The sequence below is a fragment of the Ochlerotatus camptorhynchus genome, unplaced genomic scaffold (genome assembly GCF_037179485.1).
Source record: "Ochlerotatus camptorhynchus isolate MF236.1 unplaced genomic scaffold, CSIRO-AGI_Acam_v1.1 ptg000215l, whole genome shotgun sequence".
In the NCBI taxonomy this organism is placed as follows: Eukaryota; Metazoa; Arthropoda; class Insecta; order Diptera; family Culicidae; genus Ochlerotatus; species Ochlerotatus camptorhynchus.
Window position 1 is genome coordinate 1,083,292 of NW_027040705.1, and position 25,807 is coordinate 1,109,098.

A 25,807-nucleotide genomic window follows, 5' to 3' on the forward strand; every position below is an offset into this window, starting at 1 on the left:
CCCGGACAAGTCACGTATGACCCAAGAGTGTTAAAGTGACTATAATGAAAAAAAAAAAAAAAAAAAAAAACAATATTACATTAATGGATGTAATTTTGTTCGCAATAATTAACGTAATTCAAGCTGATGTATGAAATAATGATGTAATAGCAAAAAGCAGATACAATATTACATCAATGGATGTAATTTTGTTCGCAAAATCGATGTACATTGTACAATGTGATATTACACAACCGATGGATTGACCTGGTTGCAGCAGTTTCGATGTAATATTCAACAATTTTGTTTTGCTGTGTTTGCTATTTTTCGTATCTTGTTACATTCTATATTCTGTATTCCCAGAGAAATTATTAAAGACCGTGTGAAACAAGTTCGGTTCACAGCAAAAAAAAATGTTTTGTCGATCTACGTTGATCGACAATACATTTTTTTTTGCTGTGAACCGAACTTGTTTCACACGGTCTTTAATAATTTCTCTGGGAATACAGAATATAGAATGTAACAAGATACGAAAAATAGCTGTACACGCTGGTGTTGTTTTAGCATGCGATGTTGACAAAAGCCATAGATGTCATGGTGATGATGTGAGGGGTAGGAAACGATAGTCGGTGATTTCTCTCACAAGAATGACGTAAACTATTACATCAAAAGCACGTTTTTCTGAATTATATTTGCAATATTTATTTCCGACACTTCAAACATTCACAGTAGAGTGTTCCCATCAAATATTTGGACTGCGCATCAATTTTGAATTTATGTTAATTTTGGATACACGATGATAAACGATGAAAGTGAGCATATTACCCGTGGGTGAACTGAAGTAAGAAATTAATCATTTTACAGCAAATTTAATATTTCATATGATTTTTTTCAAATGAAGCAGGCTTTCAAAACATAACTTTATGCATTACAATAGAACACCCCAGTCTGACTAGCCTTTTTATCGCGTGAATTGTTATCGTAATGTGGCAAAAGATACATCAGAAGACAGATTTTCAGAATTTTGTTTTTATTTTTGATTCTTGACACTTGACACCCAGAAAAAAATAACCATACAATTACCATAAAATAAAATACAATTACAAGTAAATCTATTGCCAACAATCGATCTTATTGTGCGTATATAGTACACGAAGTTTTAACATATTGTTATTGCAATAGATGTACAATATGTCCCTTATAGTAATAGTTTTCAACAATAGAACAACAATACAATTAATGGTAAATGGTTCAAGTTTGTTCGGGAAAAAGTGGTTTTTCGAATGGTTAAGATACATAACGACCTCCTTAATCGATTATACACCATACCATACCATAGTTTACCAAAGAATCTATTGTAGAAACAATACATTCTATTGTTATTTTATCGTTGTGGAGAATACGATTTATTGTAAATGACATAAACTCTATTGTATGGTTACAACACATTTCATTGTACCTCTACGGTTCATTTTTACGGGGCAGCCATCAAACTTGTATAGTCGAGTGCTTTCTTGGATTGCCCATCATTGTTGCATTTAAATAAACGTTATATTTATAGAAATGCAAGGGGGCTTTTTGTCCGGATGAGGCGTGTGTAAAACGCCCTAATCCTACCCTAATTATTGAGCAATATTTCCGTGAGCAAAAAGACGTACAGCAATACAATTTTACTCAGCCACTGAGTTAGATTGAACGGCCGTGAAGGAACGAAACCGCTGGGTACCTCAGATTAGCAAATGTCATAATAAAACTTTTTTGAATGCGGTTGTTTGCTTTCGTTTTCCATCAACAGTCTTATGCGGGACTCTTATCGCTTTTTGTTGTCGTACCGCATTTCGTAGCGTGGTAATTAAAGTGTTTAGCAATATTGATTTAAATTTAAATTTCCTCGTGAAAAATGTACCCCCAAAGCTCTCAGAAAAGGTATTGGACCTTTAAAAGTGAGCAGGAATTGGCGGAGTTGAGACTGAAACAAAACTACAATTTCATAGCTCGACATGGAGCCGGCATGAGTGTGAGTACCTTCATAGAGGATCATTTAAGTTCTATACGGTGTATTAACCATTATTGCACATTTCCCACCAGGAAGAGCAAAAAGCTGCATTTTTCTTGTCAGCAGATGAAGAGCGACTTCTGCTGAAGCAGTATGAGCTTCAACTGAAAGAATTCTGTAAACGGTTCGAACCTCCAATGCCAAAATACGTCGTAGGTACGGCTTTCCACTACTTCAAACGGTTCTATCTGAATAATTCCTCTATGGATTATCACCCAAAGGAAATTCTGTAAGTACCTAGTTTTAAGCAAATTTCTTTTCAATTGAATCAATGTTTACATGTTCTTGTGCAGAGCTACTTGCGTTTATCTTTCCTGTAAGGTGGAGGAGTTCAATGTATCCATCAGTCAATTTGTTGCGAACATAAAAGGGGACCGGAGCAAAGCGATGGACATTATTCTTTCCAATGAGTTGCTGTTAATGCAGGAGTTGAATTACTATCTCACCATTCACAATCCGTTCCGACCGATTGAAGGATTCCTGATTGATATTAAGGTAATCGTTATGTTTGCTTGAATATTTTGCCTAATTTCTAAATTGAACCAATGGATGTTTTAGACTCGATGTAATATGAACAATCCGGATAGGCTCCGTTTAGGCATTGAAGATTTCATCGATAAGACATTCCTCACTGACGCACCATTGATGTATGCTCCTTCTCAGGTGATTAGCTTGTGAGCCTTACACAATAAGCTGAAATTTCTAGGTGTGTACTTTTTCTTTCGAAGATTGCTTTAGCAGCAGTTCTGCACGCTGCCAGTAAAGAGCAGGAAAATTTAGACAGCTACGTTACCGAATCGCTGTTTGGGACAGCAAAAGAAAAGCTACCAGTATTGATAGAAGCCGTTCGGAGAGTACGATCAATGGTGCGGACCATCGAGTTGCCCCAGAAGGAAAGGGTACGAGCACTGGAAAAGAAGTTGGAGAAATGTCGAAACCAGGAAAATAATCCCGATAGTCAGATGTTGGTTGAAGCTTAGTTTTGTGCATGTGGACGCATTTTCATTATGGTTTTCTTTTCAGTTACAAGCAACGGATGAAAAAGATGTACGAAGATGAGGACGATGCTGAGCTCATGAGTACCTCATACCACATGAATGCCACCGACGTTAGTTTAGATATATCGCAGCTAAATAACAGTAATCCTGCTAATATGTCCATAGAATGACTGAAAACCCAGGAGAATCGCACTGCTGCGTACTGTTGAAGTTTTAACAGTTGCTTTCATTGATGTGCGATACAGCGGTGGTTTTTTTTTCGAGTCCATAATTCCGTACAAGGTTGATTGTTCCCTAACAGTTATTTGTAATAAAATGATTTTTTACTATAAGTGAAGATGCTTATTTTTCTTTAGTAGTTGTAGGTAGTTGTGATTAGGTACCGTGACCTGTTCTACTTGTTTGACTACGTTGGAGTATCGAGCCATTTTCACGCAAGCATACCTAATTTGACAACTGGTAACACACACAAGGAAAAAAATGTTAGAACGGATTTAAGGTGATTCCTTGTAGAGTCCACAAAATTTAATGGCCGCAATGTGTAATTGAAAATTCGAAGTCGAAGCGAATGTATAATTTAATCTCGGAAATCAGTGCCTTATCTTATTTGAAATTGCTACTCTATGTATGCGTATACGTGGAGTAACAATTTGAATGTTGCACGTGCTGTAGAAGCTGATATTTGACAAATCGGAAGAAAACAACCTTCATCCACTCTTCGAAAAAAAAAAAAAAAATGTTGACCTTGAACAAATTTCAAGACCTTTAGACAAGACTAGATTTTCAAGATACAGTCACTTTGAAGAACTATTAAGAGAATTTTCGATTTTTTTTTTTAATTTTGACCAGATTTTAGAACTATTGCAGGTATTTTAGGGAAAATTTCGTAGGATTTTTAGGAAAAACTAAGAGAGTTTTGACTGGAACTTCCAAAGGCATTCTACGAAGAATTTTAAGAGAGGTTAATTCCAATGGCAGTTGGAAAAGAATTTCAAAAGAATTTAGAGGAGAACCTCTAACATAGTTCTGAGCAAAATTTTGAGATTAATCTAAGGTGAATTACGTGGACTGCATGAATTAAAGCGAATTATGAAAACGGGAATGATTATCAGTAAATTTTTAGCAAAAGTTTAAAAGAGAATCTAAGCATGAATTTCATGGAGCGTTCTGCAGAGAACATGAATGATGGAAACATGGAAATGATTCTAAATCAATGGTTTGAAAGAATACGCAGAGAAATTTCATGTAGTTGAAACAAAAAAAAATATAATTTTTGAGCTCAATAATTGGATGTTTCAAGCTGAACATTGTACTAGGTTCTAAATAACTTGGGCACATAACCGTTTCTTGTTGTGTTTGTCGTATTGGATGCTAGATAAAAGTTTCTTTTATCGATCTGTGTGCTGAAAATATCTGAGAATGGCCGTGGGGATACAAATAGAAAGTCGACGAAGAGAATCTGTCAATGTTACTTATAGGAATTAATGCAATGTTCAGCTTGATTTTTGTTTCAAAAATTAGTTATTGTTGAATCTGCAATAATCATGTAAAGTTTTAAGCGAATTTTCATAGACAACTTAGAACGCTGAACCAAATTCAAGATCCAGGAAAAATACTGCTATATTAGTAATGACCCATTTATCCTAGTGATCATATTCAGCCGTAGTTAGACGCTGTTTGAGCCGCACCTCCATATTCTACAGGTCCAGTATTAATTTTGATAACTTTCGCAATCATTGCTAGGTTAGTCAAAAGTATTTATTTGTTTGTTTTGAGACCAATTTACTAAGGCTCTGAACCATTTGGTGGATTATTTTAACTTTTGGTTAAAATTTGACAGATGAAAAGTTATCGATTAACCCTGCTATCCGAGCATGGTTATTTCTGACAGACAAGAAGTTAAATTTTGACAACTGTGGCTCAAAAACCGGTCGATCGACAGCACGGGGATTTTCGAACATAGAAAATAACTTTCGAAATGTCACTTTTAACCACGAGTTAAATTTAACTCGGCAAATGGTTCACACCCTAAGGCTGTGAACCATTTGCCAAGTTAAATTTAACTCGTGGTTAAAAGTGACATTTCGAAAGTTATTTTCTATGTTCGAAAATCCCCGTGCTGTCGATCGACCGGTTTTCGAGCCACGGTTGTCAAAATTTAACTTCTTGTCTGTCAGAAATAACCATGCTCGGATAGCAGGGTTAATCGATAACTTTCCATCTGTCAAATTTTAACCAAAAGTTAAAATAATCCACCAAATGGTTCAGAGCCTAAATGGATTTACGTCACATTGTCATCTCACGTCATATGCTTGCGCTTGCGGGTATGCGCGGAGCCGTAGGCCTAAAGTATATAGTCGCTATATTCATAGTCTGGCGAATATAAAATTTCGATCTATCAAAAAACGGAACCAATTCAATGGGCCTTATTACGGGTGTCACTATACGGTGATAAGGAAGTGATACTCATAATAAGAGCCGTGATTGCCGTACAAATCAAATGGGAATCACTTAACCGTGACGATAAGTGACAAGTTTTCACCGTGAAGTGACATCCGTAATAAGCACCAATATATTGTAGACCAACAGATGAAACGGTACTATCAACAAAACTTTGATTATTCTTTCCTCGCCAATCGAAGGTAAATTTCCAGCATTATCGGATGGTGTCAGTTTATGTAGGCGAGCCTTGAGTTACGAGAAAACTGTTTCCGAAATTTTGTTCACAATAGCTGATGTGCTCTTTTCTGTTGTTGGTCGTGACTTGCTCGATTGGTTCCGCTATATGACAGCTCAATTGGTTCCCGCAAGCAAAAGTATGTTCCTGTACTTTCTGCACCATATTATTTTCTTAGGTTGTGAACCATTTTTTTTTCCTTGATTTGTTTTCCGTCGATCTTGTTTTCCGTGCTGAGCACCATTGCTACCGATGCCAGGGAGGCAGCTCCCACACCTGGACCCTACCTTTCGACCCATCAACTCATGAACCGGGGACATTTGTGAACCAATTGCGGACTTCTTCTTCTTCTTTTTTCCTTTATTTAACGTCGGTCTCTGTTCCGCAATCTAGTGCCAATCACCGACGGACATCGATTGCCATCCATTGACGGCAATCGAATGTGCAGGAAGGCAGCTTCCACACCTGCATCCAGGATATCGCACCCATTCAACACACATGAGCCGGGACCAACGGCTTTACTTCCCTTCCGAAGGAATACATTTGCGGAGTTAAATTTAACTCGTTGCTAAAAGTGACACTTCGAAAGTTATTTTCCATGTTCGAAAATCCCCGTGCTGTCGATCGATCGGTTTTCGAGCCACGGTTGTCAAAATTTAATTTCTTGTCTGTTAGAAATAACCATGCTCGGATAGCAGGGTTAATCGATAAATTTTCATCTGTCAAATTTTAACCAAAAGTTAGAAAATTCGCCAAATATGTTTCAGAGCCTTATTGGCAAATCAAAGTTGGCACTCGTGGAGACCCGAAAAAAAAATTACAGTGAAATTTTCAGTGGAAACAATGCTCTAACATTAATATTTATTGTCGACAATAAAAATGATTGTTATAATGTTGTACTCTTCCGAAAACGGCAAAACTGCTACCTAGCTGTACAATGAATGTACATAATAAAATGTTGTTACAATGATTTTTATCGTATTTTTCATTTATTTTATTGTTAACATGATTCGATCATGAACATTAATGAACAACTCTATTACAATAAAAATTGTTGTTACATTAAATATTGGTGTATTTTCATTGTGGGTTACTTCACGAACAATAAAAATAAAACTGATTGTCAGCAACACTGCCAATGTAATAGTCCATTTCAGTGCCAACATTTCAAAGGGGCGTAATTGCATTTGTAAACAATGGCTTTAGTCGTCGATTTCTCGCGAATAAAAGCTCACTCATGAAAAATAATTACACCAGCAGGTAGAGGAATGTTTCCTCTATTAGCAAGCAATGTAATTTTGTAGAGGTAAGATTTCATTCGCGAGAAATTTACGGTTAAAGTCATTGTTTACAAAAGCAATTACGCCCCTTTGAAATGTTGGCACTGAATTTTATGAAATGACATTAGCTGGTTTGCCTGCCAGAATTTGATGATATTGATATTGCTTCTCACAGCCGTTAGGTAACCGCCTCCTGCAGTTCATTCATGAGTTGAACCAGAAACTTCTCATAAAATGCTCTATTAAGATAGGCGCTGCTCGTATGGCTCTGGCTTTGACAGTTCGTTTGGCTCAAAACCAGGCAGTCCGCGTCCGCTCATATCTTATCCTAGACCCTCTCTAAAGCTTAATGGATACCTCGAGGTATGCGAGTGCAATCTTAAAATGCTTTTATTTTGCAAATGGCGAGGCAAATGGAGCATTTTATCTAAATCTGGTTGCTGCTACAGTGATAGAAAAGCTGAAATCTATGTATACACCTACAAATCTGAAAAGAAATTATTTTTTCTATATTACATATCTATTGAGTAGTCCTTAAGTTGTCTACTAACGCAGCATTAACCAGATTTGAATAAAATGCTCCATTTGCAAAATAAAAGCATTTCAAGATTGAACCTCACCGTGTAAAATTTTGAAACAATCATCACTTTCATAGTTCTCCTATTCTCCACGAATACGAACTTTGATTTGCCAATAGTAAGGCTGTGAACCATTTGTTGAGTTAAATTTAACTCGTGGTTAAAAGCGACATTTCGAAAGTTAATTCTTATGTTCGAAAATCCCTGTGTTACCGATCGATCGGTTTTCGAGCAGAACTCAGCCACGGTTGTCAAAATGTAGCTTTTTGTCTGTCAGTAATAATCATGGTGGGTATATAAATGGTGATACAGCCAGGCATGGAAAATCATTTGCATTCATTTCGTGCATTCATTTACATTCATTTACCCTTAACTTTTTTTATCAACAGAATTCCGCAAAATGATGTATTGAACTTTTGTAGGTTTTGTTATAAGCTACAACCACAAACGAAGTTACAGACGACTTTCTCCGAAGAAATGAATTAAAATAATGTGGTTCTCTGTAATAGAATTTTAGTCCACCTTCCGCCCCTCACCGCCAGGTTCGCTAGTATTTTTGTTTTGAATTAATTCAAGTTGGTTTTGTGTGCAATGATCTGGCAACTCGTGTCCTTGCTCGTGTTGACGGGGTGCTGTTTTCTCACTCATCGAAGGAAATTTTGATTAGAGTGAGAAAGTAAGGAACAGTCAGCGCGGGAGCCGTGTGCGTTACTATAGGTGCGGCAGAAGGAATGTAGTCGACTCTGTCGTTCTCACGGTGTTCTTACGCATGATCCAACGTTTCGTCACACTAGATTATGCATAAGAACGTCGTGATAATGCAAGTGCTGGCTTGTTTCCTTCTGCCTCACCAATCACATTGATCACAGCACATACGATTCTCCGTCGGTTCGTGGTGCATTATGCATTCTTTGTGCCATACCACCAGTCCAAACACTAGAAGTTTTGGAAGGTTCTCCCTCAGTACCTGTAAGCAGTGTGATACCAGCTGACATTCGCATGGGTAGAGAAATCCGGAACATTTTCTCGCTTTTGAGCATCAACGTCAACCCGGTCTCGAATCGCATTTCCGCTTGAGGTGGCATCGTTGGCAGTAATCTATTGCGCCGTGGGAAAGACCTGCTTAGTGCACGAGTGCTGGAAAATTCTGCAAGTTCGTCATTAAAATTAAATCAACTTTTCTTCGCTGTAACGTACTCCGGATCAGATTCGCTGGTGGAACGTTTTCGTGGGACGGTTTTCGACCCAAAAAGCTTCAGTTTGAACTGCTTTCTAAAAGATTTCTGGGCAGGCGTCTTGGGACGCACGATCTCCACCGAGGCATCCGTTAGCGTGTTCGTGTCGGAGCGGATGACCTGTTTGATCGGCTGCAATTCTACCATCGATTTTCGGCCCTGCTTTTTGTTTAACTTCACACGATAGTTGAAATCGAACACGGTCGACGATCCGGCGGAGGATGCTTCGTCTTCATTCTCCGAAGAAGTCAACGATTTGATCTTTTCCGAGCTGAGCTTCTCGAGCCTTACGACCGGTTTGACTCGAAGTAATTTTTCGACGGAAGTTCCTCGTTTCAGTGGAATCTTCTTGACCAGTTCCTCCAGACTGATTTCTTCGCTTCGAAGAAACGAACGAGGAAGAACTAGATGAAGACGTGGACAGCCGTCATTTCGACGTTGGTTTCTTTCGTGTAGAAACCAGATCGGAATCGCTGTCGTCACTGTCTATTGCGGTTCTCCCTGATGGAACGGAAACAGACAACATTTCCGACTCATTCATGCGCACTGGTTGCATGGCCGCGTTCGATTCGTTTGACCATTTCACTCAATACTCGGATGAAATTTTGGACCTGCTAGAGGACTTCTCATCGCCTGCGTTTGTCAATCCTAAGGTACTGGAAGCGGTGGAAGCCGGAGATTCGGACCGTCGTATGAGTACGTCAATCAATGTTTCGATTTCCGACCCGGTGGCACGGGCTGTGGAAAGTGATGGAATTGCCGGTATGTTTACGGATGGTTTTACCCGAATTGGACCAAGGGTTTTTAACCGGGGCTTTATTTTTATATGGTAGCACACCCAGCGGAAGCCATGCACATCCTAAGCATTGCTGTTCGTGACATGGGCGATATGGATGATTTACAGATGGAGCAGGTATTTGGATCGTTCTGCGCTCAACATCGTGAAGAGCTGCTCACCCGCAGAGTTAGGCGGATTACATTTGCCGCACTCAAGAAGTAAGTTTATTAAGTGTTTAGAAGAGGTTAATGAGATACTAAACCAAATATTTTTTTTACAGACGTCAATTCCCAAAATTCTTCACCTACCGAGCACGAGACAACTTTGAGGAGGATCGTATCTATCGTCACCTGGAGCCGGCATGTGCCTTCCAGCTGGAGCTGAACCGTATGCGAACGTACGACCTGGAGGCTCTGCCAACTGCCAATCAAAAGATGCACCTATATCTTGGTCGTGCCAAGGTAGCCAAGGGTCAGGAAGTGACAGATTTCCGTTTCTTCATACGTTCCATTATTCGTCACTCGGATTTGATAACCAAAGAGGCTTCATTCGAGTACCTTCAGAACGAAGGTGAACGCGTGCTATTGGAAGCGATGGATGAGCTGGAAGTGGCCTTCTTGCATCCCCACGCCAAACGTACGGATTGTAATCACATTTTCCTAAACTTTGTTCCAACGGTTATAATGGATCCGGCCAAGATCGAGGAGTCCGTGACCAAGATGGTGATGCGGTATGGGCCTCGGTTGTGGAAACTGCGGGTACTGCAAGCTGAGCTGAAGATGGTTATCCGGCAGACGACACAATCGCCAACTACCTCCGTTCGTTTGTGCATAGCAAACGATTCCGGTTACTTTTTAGATATAGCAATGTACACCGAAGTGACCGATCCGGAGACGCACGTGATCAAATTCCAAGCATACGGTAACAGGCAAGGACCCCTGCATGGATTGCCGATTTCTTCGGCCTACATGACCAAAGATTACCTACAACAGAAACGCTTCCAGGCTCAATCCAATGGTACTACCTATGTGTACGATATTCCGGATATGTTCCGCCAAATGACGGAACGATTGTGGAAGGAATTTTCCAAAGCGCGACCAACGGAAGATATTAGGATTCCCGAGAAAATTCTACTCGTGTGCAACGAGTTGGTGCTGAAGGGTGATACGTTGGAGGAGATTCAACGGTTACCGGGAGAGAACAACGTTGGGATGGTGGCATGGAGGATTGTACTGGCTACTCCAGAGTTCCCTGACGGGCGAGAGATTGTAGTCATCGCTAACGACCTAACCTATTTCATCGGATCCTTTGGACCTCAGGAGGATATGCTATTCTGTAAGGCGTCGGAACTGTCTCGGAAGCGCAAGTGCCCTAGGATTTACATTTCGGTTAACAGTGGTGCCCGTATCGGATTGGCCGAGGAAGTGAAATCCTTGTTCAAAGTGGCCTGGGAAGATCCCGACGAGCCGGAGAAGGGATTCAAGTATCTGTACTTGACGACTGAAGACTACAGCAAGATTGCAAATACGAATTCGGTTCGTGCCCTTTTGATTGAGGACGAAGGAGAGCCGCGATATAAAATCACTGATATTATTGGCAAAACCGATGGGCTCGGTGTGGAGAATCTGCGTTATGCTGGTATGATTGCCGGTGAAACTTCGCGAGCGTATGAAGATGTGGTAACGATTTCGATGGTGACCTGTAGAACGATCGGTATCGGTTCCTATTTGGTACGTCTTGGTCAACGTGTGATACAAATTGAAAATTCTCACATTATTCTGACTGGCTTCGCCGCGCTGAACAAACTATTGGGTAGAAAAGTGTACGCTTCTAATAACCAGTTGGGTGGTATTCAAATCATGCACAACAACGGTGTCACGCACAAGACCGAGGCAATAGATTTGGACGGTGTCTACACGATATTGTATTGGCTCTCTTACATTCCGGATGTGCGTGGAGGAACGCTGCCAATCGTAACGACCAGTGACTCAATTAACCGACCAATCGATTTCATGCCAACTAAGGCGCCCTATGATCCGCGGTGGATGCTAGCAGGACGTGTCAATCCGTCCAATCCCTCTGAATGGGAAAGCGGTTTCTTTGATCGGGGAAGCTGGTCGGAAGTGATGGAACCATGGGCTCAAACGGTTGTTGTGGGTCGTGCCAAACTTGGTGGCATCCCGGTGGGTGTGATTGCGGTAGAAACTCGAACAGTCGAGCTGACCATTCCGGCTGATCCGGCAAACCTTGACTCGGAAGCCAAAACATTCCAACAAGCCGGTCAGGTATGGTTCCCGGACTCATCCTACAAAACGGCACAAGTAATCAAAGACTTTGGACGAGAGGAACTGCCACTGATTATCCTGGCCAACTGGAGAGGGTTCTCCGGTGGACAGAAAGGTAAAGTGTAATTTAGGTAACTTTAAATGATAGCATCTAACTGATGCATTCTGCGTTTCTAGATATGTACGAACAAATCGTTAAATTCGGTGCCTACATAGTTGACGGGCTGAGGGAGTACAAACAACCGGTCATCGTCTATCTACCACCGAATGCGGAACTTCGTGGAGGAGCCTGGACTGTGTTGGATCCGACCATCAATCCACGGTACATGGAAACCTATGCCGATCCGGAATCTCGTGCGGGAGTGCTAGAGCCTGAGGGTATTGTCGAAGTCAAATTTAAGGAAAAAGACCTGGTCAAGGCCATTCAGCGGTTAGATCCGGTGACGTTGAATGTATGTCCTACCAACAAATTCGTCCGCGTTCCAGTCTAAAAGCAGTAAAATCATCGTCTATCTACCACCGAATGCGGAACTTCGTGGAGGAGCCTGGGCTGTGTTGGATCCGACCATCAATCCACGGTACATGGAAACCTATGCCGATCCGGAATCTCGTGCGGGAGTGCTAGAGCCTGAGGGTATTGTCGAAGTCAAATTTAAGGAAAAAGACCTGGTCAAGGCCATTCAGCGGTTAGATCCGGTGACGTTGAATGTATGTCCTACCAACAAATTCGTCCGCGTTCCAGTCTAAAAGCAGTAAAATCATCGTCTATCTACCACCGAATGCGGAACTTCGTGGAGGAGCCTGGGCTGTGTTGGATCCGACCATCAATCCACGGTACATGGAAACCTATGCCGATCCGGAATCTCGTGCGGGAGTGCTAGAGCCTGAGGGTATTGTCGAAGTCAAATTTAAGGAAAAAGACCTGGTCAAGGCCATTCAGCGGTTAGATCCGGTGACGTTGAATGTATGTCCTACCAACAAATTCGTCCGCGTTCCAGTCTAAAAGCAGTATAAATTTTCTTTTAAATTTATTTGACTTTTCATTCGTAGCGGTGGATTTGCAAAAGATTAGCAAATTGTTGAGATATTTTTAAAATCTAACACTGCTTCTGAACGCATTGATATTCAATGGCGCTGCACTTTGGCCTATCGAATAAAGAAAAAAATGGATTCCACCAGAGCGCTTTTGTTTTTGAGAATAGCGGGTATAAACATTCATATCACACATACTTATTTACTTGTTTCAATATCTTTTTAAATAAAGTACCGTACCAAGCGCTTTATTGACTCAAGGTTTCCCAGGTGCCATGAATAACTTTCGAAGCGATCGAATAAATTTCCCCATAAGGCATCAAATACCATTCCCCACAAAGACCTGCTTATGACCCAATGCTGATTCATGAGATCCTCCCTTTATGCCAGAAGGGAAGCGATGAAGAAGAAGCTGTGTGATTTACCTAAAATACATAATTCGCATCGATGCCAAGAATTGTCGCTTGGATAGGCCTATTTTACGGGATCCGGAAAAGGCGTTTCCAAATGCGATTATACGGAGTTGCTAAAGAGTCACGCCACCACGCGCCGTCCTCTGGATGACTTCAGTATCATCAACTGGAGCGACATGTTGGAACACATTTAGCTGCTCGATAGCCCTGATGGATTACATTACAGGTGATTACAGTATTTAGCATTAAAATAGAACTACGCGACGGAAAGAACAGTGTGTCGAATAAAATAAATAATTAGTAGAAGAAAAACCAAACAAAACAAAAGAAATTTAAATTTCAAAAATTAATAGCAAGCTAACTATTTTTCTTTTGAAATAATCGTCGATGTCTTCTCGGTCGCGGATGACTGTGGCTTTGGTTAGAAGCACGGACTGATGAAATCTGTAGCAACAATTGCCGCCAACAAGCGCGAGTCATTGACTGCTCAACATCGTTTACTTATAAGCAAATGTTAACCCGAAGTATTCACCACTGATAATGTTGGCCCAGATAACAACGAAAGCAACATAATGTCATGCTGTCTGACAACAGGCTCTCCCTTTCAATTTTCGTTAGAGAAAAAGAGATAACAGGCGGTACAATCAATAGCTTTAAACTAGTACGTATGAGTAGATAGTGTTGCCGTGAGGTACACTGAAAAATTGAAATAGCAGGTTAGTCACCAAAGTTTTCGAGCCGCTCCGTCTGTCACTTCGTTTGTGCTACAACTTATGTTAACAATTTAACTCCATATCTCTTATGCTGAGTGGTGCGAAGTGAAATTTTCTTCATGTTGGTAGTGTTGAAATAAACGTTTCATCACCGTCGGTTGGTAGAGAGAAGTGTCAAACGGCTTTTTGTGCAGAGCCGATTCGTGACTTTGTGATTGTTTGTTGACATTGTTCATAGCTGAAGTTTTTACGGAGTGGAATAAAATTCAGAATGAAGTGTTTTGCTCACTTTTGCAATTATAAAGATGGACACGACGAAAAGCGAAGCCTATTCAGGTTTCCCAAAGATTCAGCAGTACGAAAAGAGTGGCTCAGTTTCTGTGAGGTGGATCTCAAATTTCAAATCAAACCCAGTGACCGGTTGCGCAGTATTCATTTTGATAAAAATTGTGTAAAACATCTGAATTCAGTTGCTTATCGTGATAAAAATGCAATCCCTACACTGCGAACATATGATGATGGTCCATTTATCAGTGAAACAATTGACGAAAGTGATAAAGTTGTTAACGATGAAGTTTGGCGATCGCCGGAACTGGAAAATATTGCAAAGCAAAGGTGAGACATTTTTTAAATTGAATTTGAAACCAACAAACAAAATAGGGAAAAATCTGTTGAAATTTCCTGGAACTTTTGTACTATCATCACAAATCTCCTTAGAACATTCTCCGAAGTCACAGTCGTTCCTGAGCGAAAAAAAATCGGAGGGGTTTTTTTCAGCGCAGGAGTCTACTTTGGTCCAAAATACGCAATAATACTGTTATTTTTAATTGTTTGAGTCGTTTCGAATCACGTTTTTAAAAAGATCAAAAACATTACTGAAAAATATTTATTTTTTATTTTGGACGATAACAATACTTCTATCTATTTCAACGAACCACAAAGATAAAAAAGTGGTTCGATTTGACAGCTCGAAAGTGGTTCGATTTTGAGGTCCGTCTTCGCAGCTCTTATGCATGACGAACCAGAGATAGCAGAAGCCACTACTGTTTTTCAATGAATGTATTTTACATTCACTGAAAAACAGTAACAAGTTCTGCCTGCTCTAATTCGTGATACATAAGAGATACAGATTTGAGTTATCGTCAAAAATTGTAGCTTATAACAAACCCTACTAAAGCTCTGTACATCATTTTGCGGAATGCTGTTGATGAAAATAGTTAGAGGCAAATGAATGTAAATGAATGCATGTAATGAATGTAAATGATTTTCCATGCCTGGATACAGCTTCGTCACTATATAGGCGAGGAGGTCGCGGGATGGAAAAGTGCGGTTTTAGAGCAAATTGTAAACAAACTCGGTCGCTGTCCCATACAAAAATCCAACATGGCTGAATCATGAATTTGACACATTAGAACACCTATATGTAGCCACCTTGGCAATAATAATGCTCGGATCAAGGTGACTACAAATAGGTGTTCTAATGTGTCAAATTCATGATTCAGCCATGTTGGATTTTTGTATGGGACAGCGACCGAGTTTGTTTACAATTTGCTCTAAAACCGCACTTTTCCCCCCCGCGACCTCCTCGCCTATATAGTGACAAAGCTGTATCACCATTTATATACCCACCATGGCTCGGATAGCAGGGTTAATCAATAACTTTACATCTGTCAAATTTTAACCAAAAGTTAAAAAAGTCGCCAAATGGTTCAGAGCCTAAGAAAGCTGCAGCAATTTACACCAAAAGCAAATAAGCAAGTACGGGAACAGACCTAATATTGTTTTACACGGTTGTCGCATCAATTTGTGGACCATCATAGTCTTGCTTTGTAGCTGCGTCTTTACCTGGGGGGGGGAGGGGGGACGTGCTGTCAAATCAGCCTACTGATCATTCTTGTATGAAACTGGTTCCAAACGTAAATAAACGCTGTAGGTTTCTTATGGCTTGTTTACGTTTGGAATCAGTTATGCGAGGTAGGCGACGATTGTTCATATTTGACAGCCACCTCCCCCCCTTGGTCTTTACCGTCTTTACCGACTGAGCTAAGGGTAGACAGACGATGTTAAAAACAAACGGAAAAATTCTAGATAGAGCTGGAATTAGGGCTTAACAGATTTTGTAAACAATGACTTCTCTCGATGATTTCTCGAAACTCATGGCTCTCTCTGGCAAATTGACATCACCATCGAGTATTGGTTCTATCTCTTTCACTCTACTCAAAACTGAAATGCATAAAAAAATGACAAAATGATACACTCCTTACACACTACACTCAAAAAATTCTACACGTTTGATCGAAGTGTTTAAACAATTGATATTTTAAATGCACAATCACATTTACTTAAAGTGTATTTCACCTTGGTTCAATGTGTTATACATACACGTTAATTTATAGTGTTTCATACTTTAAAATGTTGAAAATCTTTCACTATCTATTCAAGTGTATTGCACATTGAATCACACTACTGTTCAAAACAGATGGATTTAAAGTGTTTTGCATTTCAATACGATGTGAATTCAAGCTGAACATTGCATTAGGTCCTAAGTAACACTGACAGATTCTCTTCATCGACTTTCTCTTTGCATCCCCACGGCCATGTAAAGACATTCCTACTTATTTCCAGCTCACAGATCGATAAAAGAAGCTTTTATGTAGCATCTAATACGTCAAACAGATCAAGAAACGGTTATGTACTCAAGTTATAAACGAAAGAGAAAGTCGATGAATAGAATCGATCAATGTTACTTAGGACCTAATGCAATGTTCAGCTTGAATTGCTTGCTCAGAAAGATAAACATCGAAAACAAGAGTTTGTTGTGACTTTATCCCCTCTTAGCTTTATCCTATCAACCCGCCTCATATATGAGAACAACCGTGGCACAGTGAGATCGAACGAATACTCCGGCAGCAGCATCGAATCCCAAACCAGACCCATTAAAGAGATCTGTGAAAGCTCTGGCCTCTGGAAGTTTTGTTTATATATTTGTCGATTCATTTTTAGAGTCGGTAAAGTAGAATATTTAACTATGATGTGCAAAGCTATAGATATCACCATATGAGGCACATACAATCCAAGTGTGTCACAATGGTTCATAGCATAAGATTCACACATGAAATGGATGTGTTTCACAATTAGCGCAAACTTAAGTGTGAGACACATGTTGATGACTAAAGAGCCTGAATTTATAAAGAGACGACATCTTATCCATTTGACAGGTCTTCTGCTCGATTGGAATGACTTTTCGTAAGACTTCGACAGACAATCGATTGTTCCAATTATGACATGTCGCTTCTTTATAAATTTAGGCTCTTTAATGATGACGTGTGGAATTTTTTGAGTGTATCACACAAAATCAACTTTGTTCAAATCAAAACAAAAATACTAGACCATCTGGTAACTGATGGCACAAGCTTCTAAGAAAATTATATTACAGTGAACCACATTATTTAAATTGATTTCTCAGTTAGTCGTCTGTCACTTCGTAGTGTTAAAAATTCTTCTTCTTCTTCTTCTTCGTTTTTCAAGCCTATTGCTTATCGCATATTTGCTTATTGCATGTTCTCAATAGATGCATTTCCACAGTTATTAATTTAGGGGGTTAGAAGGAAAGGGGTGTAAGTGACTTTGATCGATTCTCTTCATCGACTTTCTCTTTCGTTAATAATTCAGCTGCAAACACATTCCTTGATTCGTGTGCCATTCTGGATGTTAGATGAGAACGTCCTCAAACTATGTGGCAGAAATAGCGCAAAATCTGTTTATAAAGCTGTGGCTATCAAAAGAGAAAGTCGATGAAGAGAATCGATCAACCCCTTTCCTTCTAACCTCCTCAATTGAGAGCTTTCGATGCCTGGTACCATTTTTGCATTCGTATAATTGTGTGGAATTTACAATCATACCCAGGGAAGTCGAGAAATTTTCCAACCTGTAAAATTGCTAGACCGGACCGGGAATTGAACCCAGCCACCTCCAGCATGATCTTGCTTTGTAGCTGCGCCTTTACCGACTGAGCTAAAAGAGGACAAGTTAAAATCAGTTGCCTGGAAACTTGCATGTTATGTTATATCAGCGAAAAATATGGCGATCCGAAAAGCAGAACTGTAACTCCACCTGCGAGTGGATTTAAGGATGGGTCTGATAAGCGATTACTTTGCTTGATGGGACAAACTGATTTAATGTTGTCAGAAAACGAGCAGACCCTACCTTGATACCCGATCCAGGTTGGAACTGAACAATAAACACATTCGCTATAAGATTGACGAAATACCGGGCGAACACTGTACTTACCTATGTACCTTACAAGCGCTACAAATCAGGGCGTGTGATACATTTTCAAGTTAATTAGACATACGAACAATAATCACAGTTGAAACAATACTATTTTTTACTATTTTTCTAAATGGAACCACTAGACGATGATGACGACGACCTTCAGCGGGCTCGGTGGGCGTCATATCTACTTTCTTTGCCCTTTCTTCTGAAGCATCCTTCAAAGCTGGTGTAGAGTGCAGTCCTTCTGATTTATTCCTTGGTCCTTGGGATGGCAAGGCTCGGTTCGCGCTTCGTGCTTTCCTGGGTCCTCTACGCTTATGGATTTTGAAAACACTAGAGTGGCGGTGAAAGTGCCGTAGAATGAATGTTTGATTAATTGCGCATTTGCGAAACTGAAAATATCCGAAATGAAACTTGGGGAGAGAGAGCTTTCTTGGTGCGCTGGAATTACTGATAAAGGATATACTTGTTATTCAACTTGAAGTTTCGAAAAAAATAATAATCGATTTTTGTATTATTTGGAATGGGTGTTGTTGAGTTTAAAATAATTAAGGAAACACTCCACTTGTTCGTCTGGGTAGCTACGATGGCGTCGGATTCGTCCCGCTTACGTTCCTTTGGGTTCGAGGTGGATTGAGAGCGATTCAACAGCGTGGTTTTCTGGCTTCTTTGCCTGACTTTATTATTAATGTGGATTCTTTGATGACGTATGCTAAGGAAGGTGTTCTTATTCATTAATTAAATATATTATCTATAGGATGAAGATGTGTGGAGTAAATTATAAATGTGGAAGCTGCTGCCTTTGGATTTGTTTGGATTTCTGGAGAAGAAAATTGTTGGCTATGAATGTGTTTGGTTTTTTCTCATAGTCGTTTAATGACAGTTAAGCGTAAGAAGTAGACTGACTCAAATTATGAAAATGGAAGAAAACGGTTTACCTGGTAACTATTATAATTCAGAATCGTGTTAATAATCCTTAAAAAACCTTGATTTTTTTATCGAATGTTGTACATTATTTTGTACAAGCATAAAACAGAAAAAAAATAATTGAGCAGTGCCATATCGATGTTCAAAGTATACAGCGAAAATAATTTTAATATAGTTTTCATTGGAAACGTAGAAAACTTTAATTCTAATGATATTTTTTGTCATATAGATTTCATCTGACACGTAATTTTAATGTGATTTTGTGGTGAGAATTGCAGTCATGTAAACACATCGAAGTTGTATAAAATTCACATTGAAATATTCCTATTTTTTATTTTAGCGGCTCGTCGATTTTCGAAAGCAGTCATTCTTTACGATTGCGACTTAGGGCCTTAGCAAAGGTTAATGCCGAATTAACCTGCAAATCATGGAAATTTCAAGAAATTCCAATCTTCAAGGTTATCCTATATTGCATTCTGATGAGTGACAGTAAATATAGACGAATTTCACGCCAAAGCATCAACTGGTTTGCAGATTTTTTCAGATTTCAATGAAACTTTATGAATGTACGGTAGTGTGTACGTTTTATGGATCATTTACAGTACAATTTTAATGCTCATTCTTCAAAAAATTATAGGTTCATTTTTATAATTGTGGTATGGATAAAATAAATATATATGATATGGATCATTAGACTGATGCAAAATATGAAATTTTCGCTCCACAGTGTTCAAACAGTTTCAAATCGGGTCCTGATTAGCCTCCAAAAGTTTAAACTCATTTGATAAGAAACTGACTTGGCACAAACCATTTGAAGTTTATATGGAAATTACTATGGGAAAACAAAACTTTTTGTTCATTGTCTTCTAGACTTTTTACATATTGTTCTGTTAACAAATTCTATTGCTTTTCTTATGGGAATTTTTATCAGCTACAACTTTGCGCAATATTGTTTTTCAGCCAAACATCAAATTAAATAGTTATTAATTGTTCAAGAGATTGATAATCTTACGGCATGATCAAACAACTGTTTTGTGGGCAACACTGTATTCTGCAGTGTGACATAGTAGCCATGATTTTTGTCCTCTATTCTACGCGCCATAAACACCTATGTTGCCTGCTGAACAGTTGATTGAGCATAATCATAAGACATTAGTGACTTGAATCATTTATAACTTTTGTTCCATACATTTGATCGAAAAGTGATTTTGAACAAAGTTGTAGCTGAGAAAATTTTCAACAAGCTTAACTATCATTTTCTAAAATAGAATGAACTGGTGAATTTTGAGATCGATGTGAACCGAAATTATGGTTTCTCTATAGTAATTCCCATATGAACTTCAAATGGTTTGTGCCAAGTCAGTTTCTCACTAAATGAGTTCAAATTTTGGGAGGCTAATCAGGGCCCAATTTGGAACCGTTTGAGCACTATGGAGCAAAAATTTCAAATTTTGCATCGTCTAATGGATCATATTGTTATTTTTTTTTGTTGGATCACTCACTCTGTTTTGCGTAATTTTAACCGGGGTTTTATGGATCATTTGGGTGTTTTAAGTGGTGTGTCTCATTTTTTTTATAGATAATTTATAAGTTTGAGTATGCACAAGCACAAGTATTTTTTTTCTCCAATTTTAACGTCTTCAGAAGAGTTGTTTTTTTTTAAATAAACATCTTTGCCGAAGACGTAAAGTCTCTAGAATGTTAGAGTAAAAAGTTTGATTTTGGCGTCATCTAGGGCTATGCGAATCTGTTTTGAACTAGAACTAAACTAGAAGATGGTCCTTATTATAATAAACAACTTTGTATGGAAAATTATGATAAAATTAAATAATTAAAATTTCCTACGGTAGTATATTTTTTTTCTTTATTTAAGAGGTTTTTAGCCTAAAGGCTGGTTTGCCTCTGGGAGATGCGAATAACTTGGCTTGAGCCATCAAATATTTAAAATTTACGATTCATTAAATTTTAAAGAAAAGTTTGATTTCTTTTAAGAATATTATAAGTTAATAGAATATTTCAAAATCATCCGATTTAAGTAGGTTTGTAAGCATCTTAACTAAATTTTAGTGAAGAAAAAACCCGAGGTACATACAAATTGATGACCCAAGTAACCACCAAGCCCGTTAATAGCTGGGCTGTCATAGGCTGTACAAACAATAGTTAAGAAAATTAAATTACGTTACTTAATTTTTTTTTTTATTTAGGGCCCCAACACGATTGTGAATTATTTTACCATAGTCTTCGTATTTTCTTCAACTTCGAATCAGTCTCTCTATATCCTAGCTCTAAACCAGCAAATATAAAGGAAATTAAAAGCTCCTGTTTGAACTGCCTGATCAAAAGGGTAGGCTGTAGCGGTTTGGAAAAGTTGCATCGGTTTTCGACCAAGGAGTGTTTATAGAGAAAACTGGAAGCGGAAAGTTAGCGATAAAGTGGCCGAGGGCAGCTTTCTCGGCTTTTGGCTTTTTGGCGAACGCGAACGGCTGTGGTGCGGGTTGAGTTTTGTCCTTTCGTTGGATTTGTTATTTCTATTCCTAGCTGAAATATTGATGCCTGTTTTGTACGGTAAACGGTTCGGTTTGACGGTACAAAGTAAACACACGGTATTCTTTCATTCACGTATTGATTACAGTAATACTGATAATAATGCGCATAAAATGATAAACATTTTCCGACACACATAACAAAAAGGCAACACAGAAGAAAAAAAAAGATCAAATTCGTCCATTAAGAGGGGTTTGATTGAATCGAATATGGAAATTAGTGACTGAAGTAGTAAAGTATTAAACATCGATAGATTCAGAATCTGTAGAATACGGTTTACTTTGGTTTCTGAATGTGACGGGGCTTTGATCGAAGCTCAAGGTCCAGACAAAAGTAGGCTGGGTTATATTTACTTCACATGCTTTGATTATCTTGTTACGCCTTGCAGCAACGTGCAGGGCGCGCTTAGGATGTCAAAGGTGTTAGAGAAAGAATAATTAATAGGTATTTTGGACGTTTGCTTTCATGACCACCGATGCGCATAATGACCTTCATTACATTTGCCTTCATTTTGCACATCAGTGTGCCGTTATAAAGTTGGGATGATACAGAACAAAAAAGATATCACATTCAAATGTAAGTGTAAATTACGAGAATGCACTCATACTCATACATACAAAACACAAATTTTCTATCTGTTTGTAATTAATATCACTGATTGAATGTGTGTTTTTCTTTATCGGAATAAAAAAAAAATGTTTGAGATGGTTTATTCATTATTTTATAGCAATTTGATTCAAGATGTCGTTTGCTTCTTAGCCTTTTACCTTTATCTTATTTCATTCCCGATCGGATAACAATGCTAGAGTTTTCTTTTTCATATTCAAAAATAGGGTATTCTAAAGTTAATGATAACACTTGCGTTTTTCATTTCTTTTTCCGATACCTACACATCTTGTATTCTAGATAAGAACATCTTATTCAATAGTACCTTAAGTCTTGTTTTAACCTTTATTTAAATGTATCATTTTTTCTGTTGAAATTTTTGAATTTTTTAAGTCGACTAGCTTATTTTTAAGATATTGTGTTTCATAATTTTATCCAGCATTTACCAATGACACATCCAACGTTTAAAAGTATTTCACTCAACAAAACACACTGCTTTATTTTAAAATAATTTTTTCGCGTTACTTATCATTTGTTGTTGTCATTTCAAAAATGGAAAAGCTTTGTTGTTTAAAATTATTTTACACACTTATGTGCAGAAACCGTGTGATCTATATGTAATGCACATTTTTATTTACTCGAAAATAATGGATAATACGTGATTGAAAAAAAAAAACTAGTTTCTGGTGTATAGTATACAACATTTCCTCTACACACTACACTGCTTTGGTAACAAAGGAGGATGTTAACCCATGGCCAGCTGCTGGAAACGTATCCAGCCTACTGCTCGCTGGAGCAGCAACCAGAGAAACCTATGTTTTTCTCACCGCGCTCGGCTTCTCTAGAGCTGGCTCTTCGTCTGGCATATGACAACGCCTCCTTTGTTCCCATTTTTGCCGTTTTGTTTTATTTTCTAAGTAGTGACATCGATTGGGCACTGATTTTGCAGTTTCCCTATGCACAACGGTTTTTGTTTTGTTATAGAAAGATTGAGCAGTAGAAAATAATGCTTCAATGAAAATATGATAGATACAGAGGCTACGGATGGTGAAGTTGCATGTCAGATTTCCTATTTTTGACAATTGCTGGTTAATATGTAGTTTACTGTATACATCTAGGTTTTGAAATGATTTTTCAATTGATTTCTGATGCAATATATCAGAAATAAATTAAAAAATCATTTCAGAACCTGCATTTATATATATTATAATCAGATCAAATATTGATTTTCTTCGTTCTTGATTATTTTTCTTTTCTTTTTTTCATTACCGTTATTTAATCCAACATGTGTAAATATGATGAAGAATGCCATGGCCGTGGTAGCATATGTGAAAAAGCGATCGTACTGGTGTTGGAAGATAGGGTGCTCCGCAGGGTATATTGTTGAGAGGATTGTTTGAAAGGTTCTTCGAAAGTAAATGGCTTCATAGTCTTTTTTCGGATGTTATACGGTGTTTGGAAGATATTACTTCAAGTGCAAGTGTACGTCCATATATTGGTTTAAAATAATACATAAGGAAGGTATTAAGGAGGAAACTTCTAGTAAATTTCGCTTTTGTAACGACTCATCATCACGTGTTAACCAGTCTTATTACTTTATTGAGGATGCTTTCGGTCGTGACTTCTAAATATCTCGGAGTAGTGCTGACAACTATAGTAGAATTTTGGACCTTCATTCGTTCTTAAGTTGTTAAGACAACATTTTTTTAAAGATTAGAGCTGGAAAAAGGGCCTAACAGCTTTTGTAAACAATGCCTTCTGTAGATGATTTCTAGAAAGTCAAGGCTCGTCTACGTAAAACAACGTCACATCGGGTAGGGAAGGACTTCCCCTACCCAATGGTAATGTTGTTTTACGTGGGCTTGTCTTGAATTCCTAGAAATCATCGAGAGTAGTAATTGTTTACAATAGTTGTTGGACCCTTTTTCTAGTTCTGTATTGACTTAATTATGAGTACCGTTTTCTCATTTTTAATTAAACTCAGTTCCGAGTAAATCCACGTTTTACGATTTTTAAGTTGTTATAGTTTTCTAAGCTGGCAGCTCACGTCATTTTTCAAATAGGTCAATCTACATTGAACGATTCTCTTTATCAACTCTCTCTTCCGTTAATAACTCGGCTTCAAAAACATGTTCAACTGTTCTTGCCGTCCAATATGCTTAATAATACTTTCTTCTAACAGACTATGTAGAAAAATTAGTCTAAATGCAGCTAAGTTATTAACAAAAGAGAGAGTCGATGAAGATAATTGATCAATGTGGAATGGTATGTTTGAAAATTGACGCTAGAAATCATGTAAATTTCTGCTAATTAGCGCACACGTAATTAACGCTAGATTTGGCGTAAATTTACACGTTATTTCGTGTAAATTTAAGCGTGATATCGCATAAATCAGCAACGTTGTATACAAGCTTGCACACAATTTCGTTTTTGTGCCAATTATAGGTTAAAACCGTGCTTAAAACTAAACGAGAGGAGATTTTACGCGATGGTAAAAACTCAGATTTTTTTCTGTGTACGGAATGGAATCCACGGCTAAAGAAGCTAAAATCCATATCAGCCACAATTTTCTGAAAGTTCTGTGCAAAGTTATCCTGGATTCCAACAGGCAGGATTCCGTGCTGGAAGATCTTCTGTTGACCATATTAGACCATCCGACCAGGAACAGGTCAACGAGTCCCTTTCATTGGTATTTATAGACTACGAAAAAGCTTTCGATCGACTCAATCACGAGAATCTGTGGGGCTCTGAGGCGCAAGGGAGTCCGAAAAAAATTGTCAATCTCATCGAAAGATTTCTGAATAAAGTAGCCTTGTCCGACCCTTTCGGGGTAGTAGCTGAGTGTGAGGCAATCAATATGGAGCACCTCAACGACTTCGATTTGGCTGATGGTGTTGTACTATTAGCACAACGCCGCTCTGATATGCAGCATAAGCTCCAATACCTAGCCGAACACTCCTCTGAGGTGCGTCTCACCATCAACGTCAGCAAGACCAAATCGTTGGATCAACATGTTCAACCGTTTCATGTTTACGGTAGCTTAGCAAGCAGAGTACAGAAGGTGCGTCATGATACGGCATAGATATACGAATCAAGAAGGCTACGGCTGCCTTTGCGAGTTTACGAAATATTTGGAAATCAAATTGGCATTAGTCAACGTACCAAAATTCGAATTTTCAATTCAAATGTGAAATCAGTGGAGAACACTGAAACGCTGCAGGTCATTTATTAACCCATGCCTGTGGTACATAATTAGTGCCTGGTAGCCTCACAACTGGATTTCGAATGCTGAGCTCCATCGTCGATGTCACCAGACGCCGATGACAACAGCTAGACCGGCGCCATCGATCAAATATCTTACAATATTGTTTTTTTTTTGGAACGGGTGTGACCAGTAAATCGATGTCCAACGCCATTCTGGAATGCAATAT

The 25,807-nt window shown here is 38.6% G+C and overlaps 3 protein-coding genes across 3 annotated transcripts in view; all 3 read left to right on the forward strand.

Annotated features, from left to right (window-relative positions):
- Nucleotides 1-25,807, forward strand: part of conv (convoluted) — a 378,533-nt gene that overhangs the window by 261,059 nt on the left and 91,667 nt on the right. The gene's annotated exons all lie outside the window — the stretch shown is intronic.
- Nucleotides 1,800-3,232, forward strand: CycH (cyclin H). The gene is made up of 6 exons (XM_065224774.1): nt 1,800-1,996; nt 2,068-2,264; nt 2,329-2,530; nt 2,594-2,698; nt 2,764-2,999; nt 3,059-3,232. Exons 1-6 carry the CDS (start codon nt 1,880-1,882, stop codon nt 3,201-3,203), a joined length of 1,002 nt encoding a protein of 333 aa, XP_065080846.1. The 5' UTR covers nt 1,800-1,879; the 3' UTR covers nt 3,204-3,232.
- LOC135703519 (acetyl-CoA carboxylase-like) lies at nt 9,278-12,599 on the forward strand. Its single transcript, XM_065224749.1, has 4 exons — nt 9,278-9,565; nt 9,637-9,799; nt 9,862-11,981; nt 12,044-12,599. The coding sequence occupies exons 1-4, from the start codon at nt 9,343-9,345 to the stop codon at nt 12,355-12,357; spliced, it is 2,820 nt and encodes a 939-aa protein (XP_065080821.1). The 5' UTR covers nt 9,278-9,342; the 3' UTR covers nt 12,358-12,599.

Coding starts and splice junctions, on each gene's coding strand:
- CycH (XM_065224774.1), top strand. CDS start 1,880: ATGTACCCCCAAAGCTCTCAGAAAAGGTATTGGACCTTTAAAAGTGAG. Junction 1,997..2,067: donor GACATGGAGCCGGCATGAGT/GTGAGTACCTTC, acceptor ATTTCCCACCAG/GAAGAGCAAAAAGCTGCATT. Junction 2,699..2,763: donor TGATGTATGCTCCTTCTCAG/GTGATTAGCTTG, acceptor TTTCTTTCGAAG/ATTGCTTTAGCAGCAGTTCT.
- LOC135703519 (XM_065224749.1), top strand. CDS start 9,343: ATGCGCACTGGTTGCATGGCCGCGTTCGATTCGTTTGACCATTTCACT. Junction 9,800..9,861: donor ACATTTGCCGCACTCAAGAA/GTAAGTTTATTA, acceptor TTTTTTTTACAG/ACGTCAATTCCCAAAATTCT. Junction 11,982..12,043: donor GTTCTCCGGTGGACAGAAAG/GTAAAGTGTAAT, acceptor CTGCGTTTCTAG/ATATGTACGAACAAATCGTT.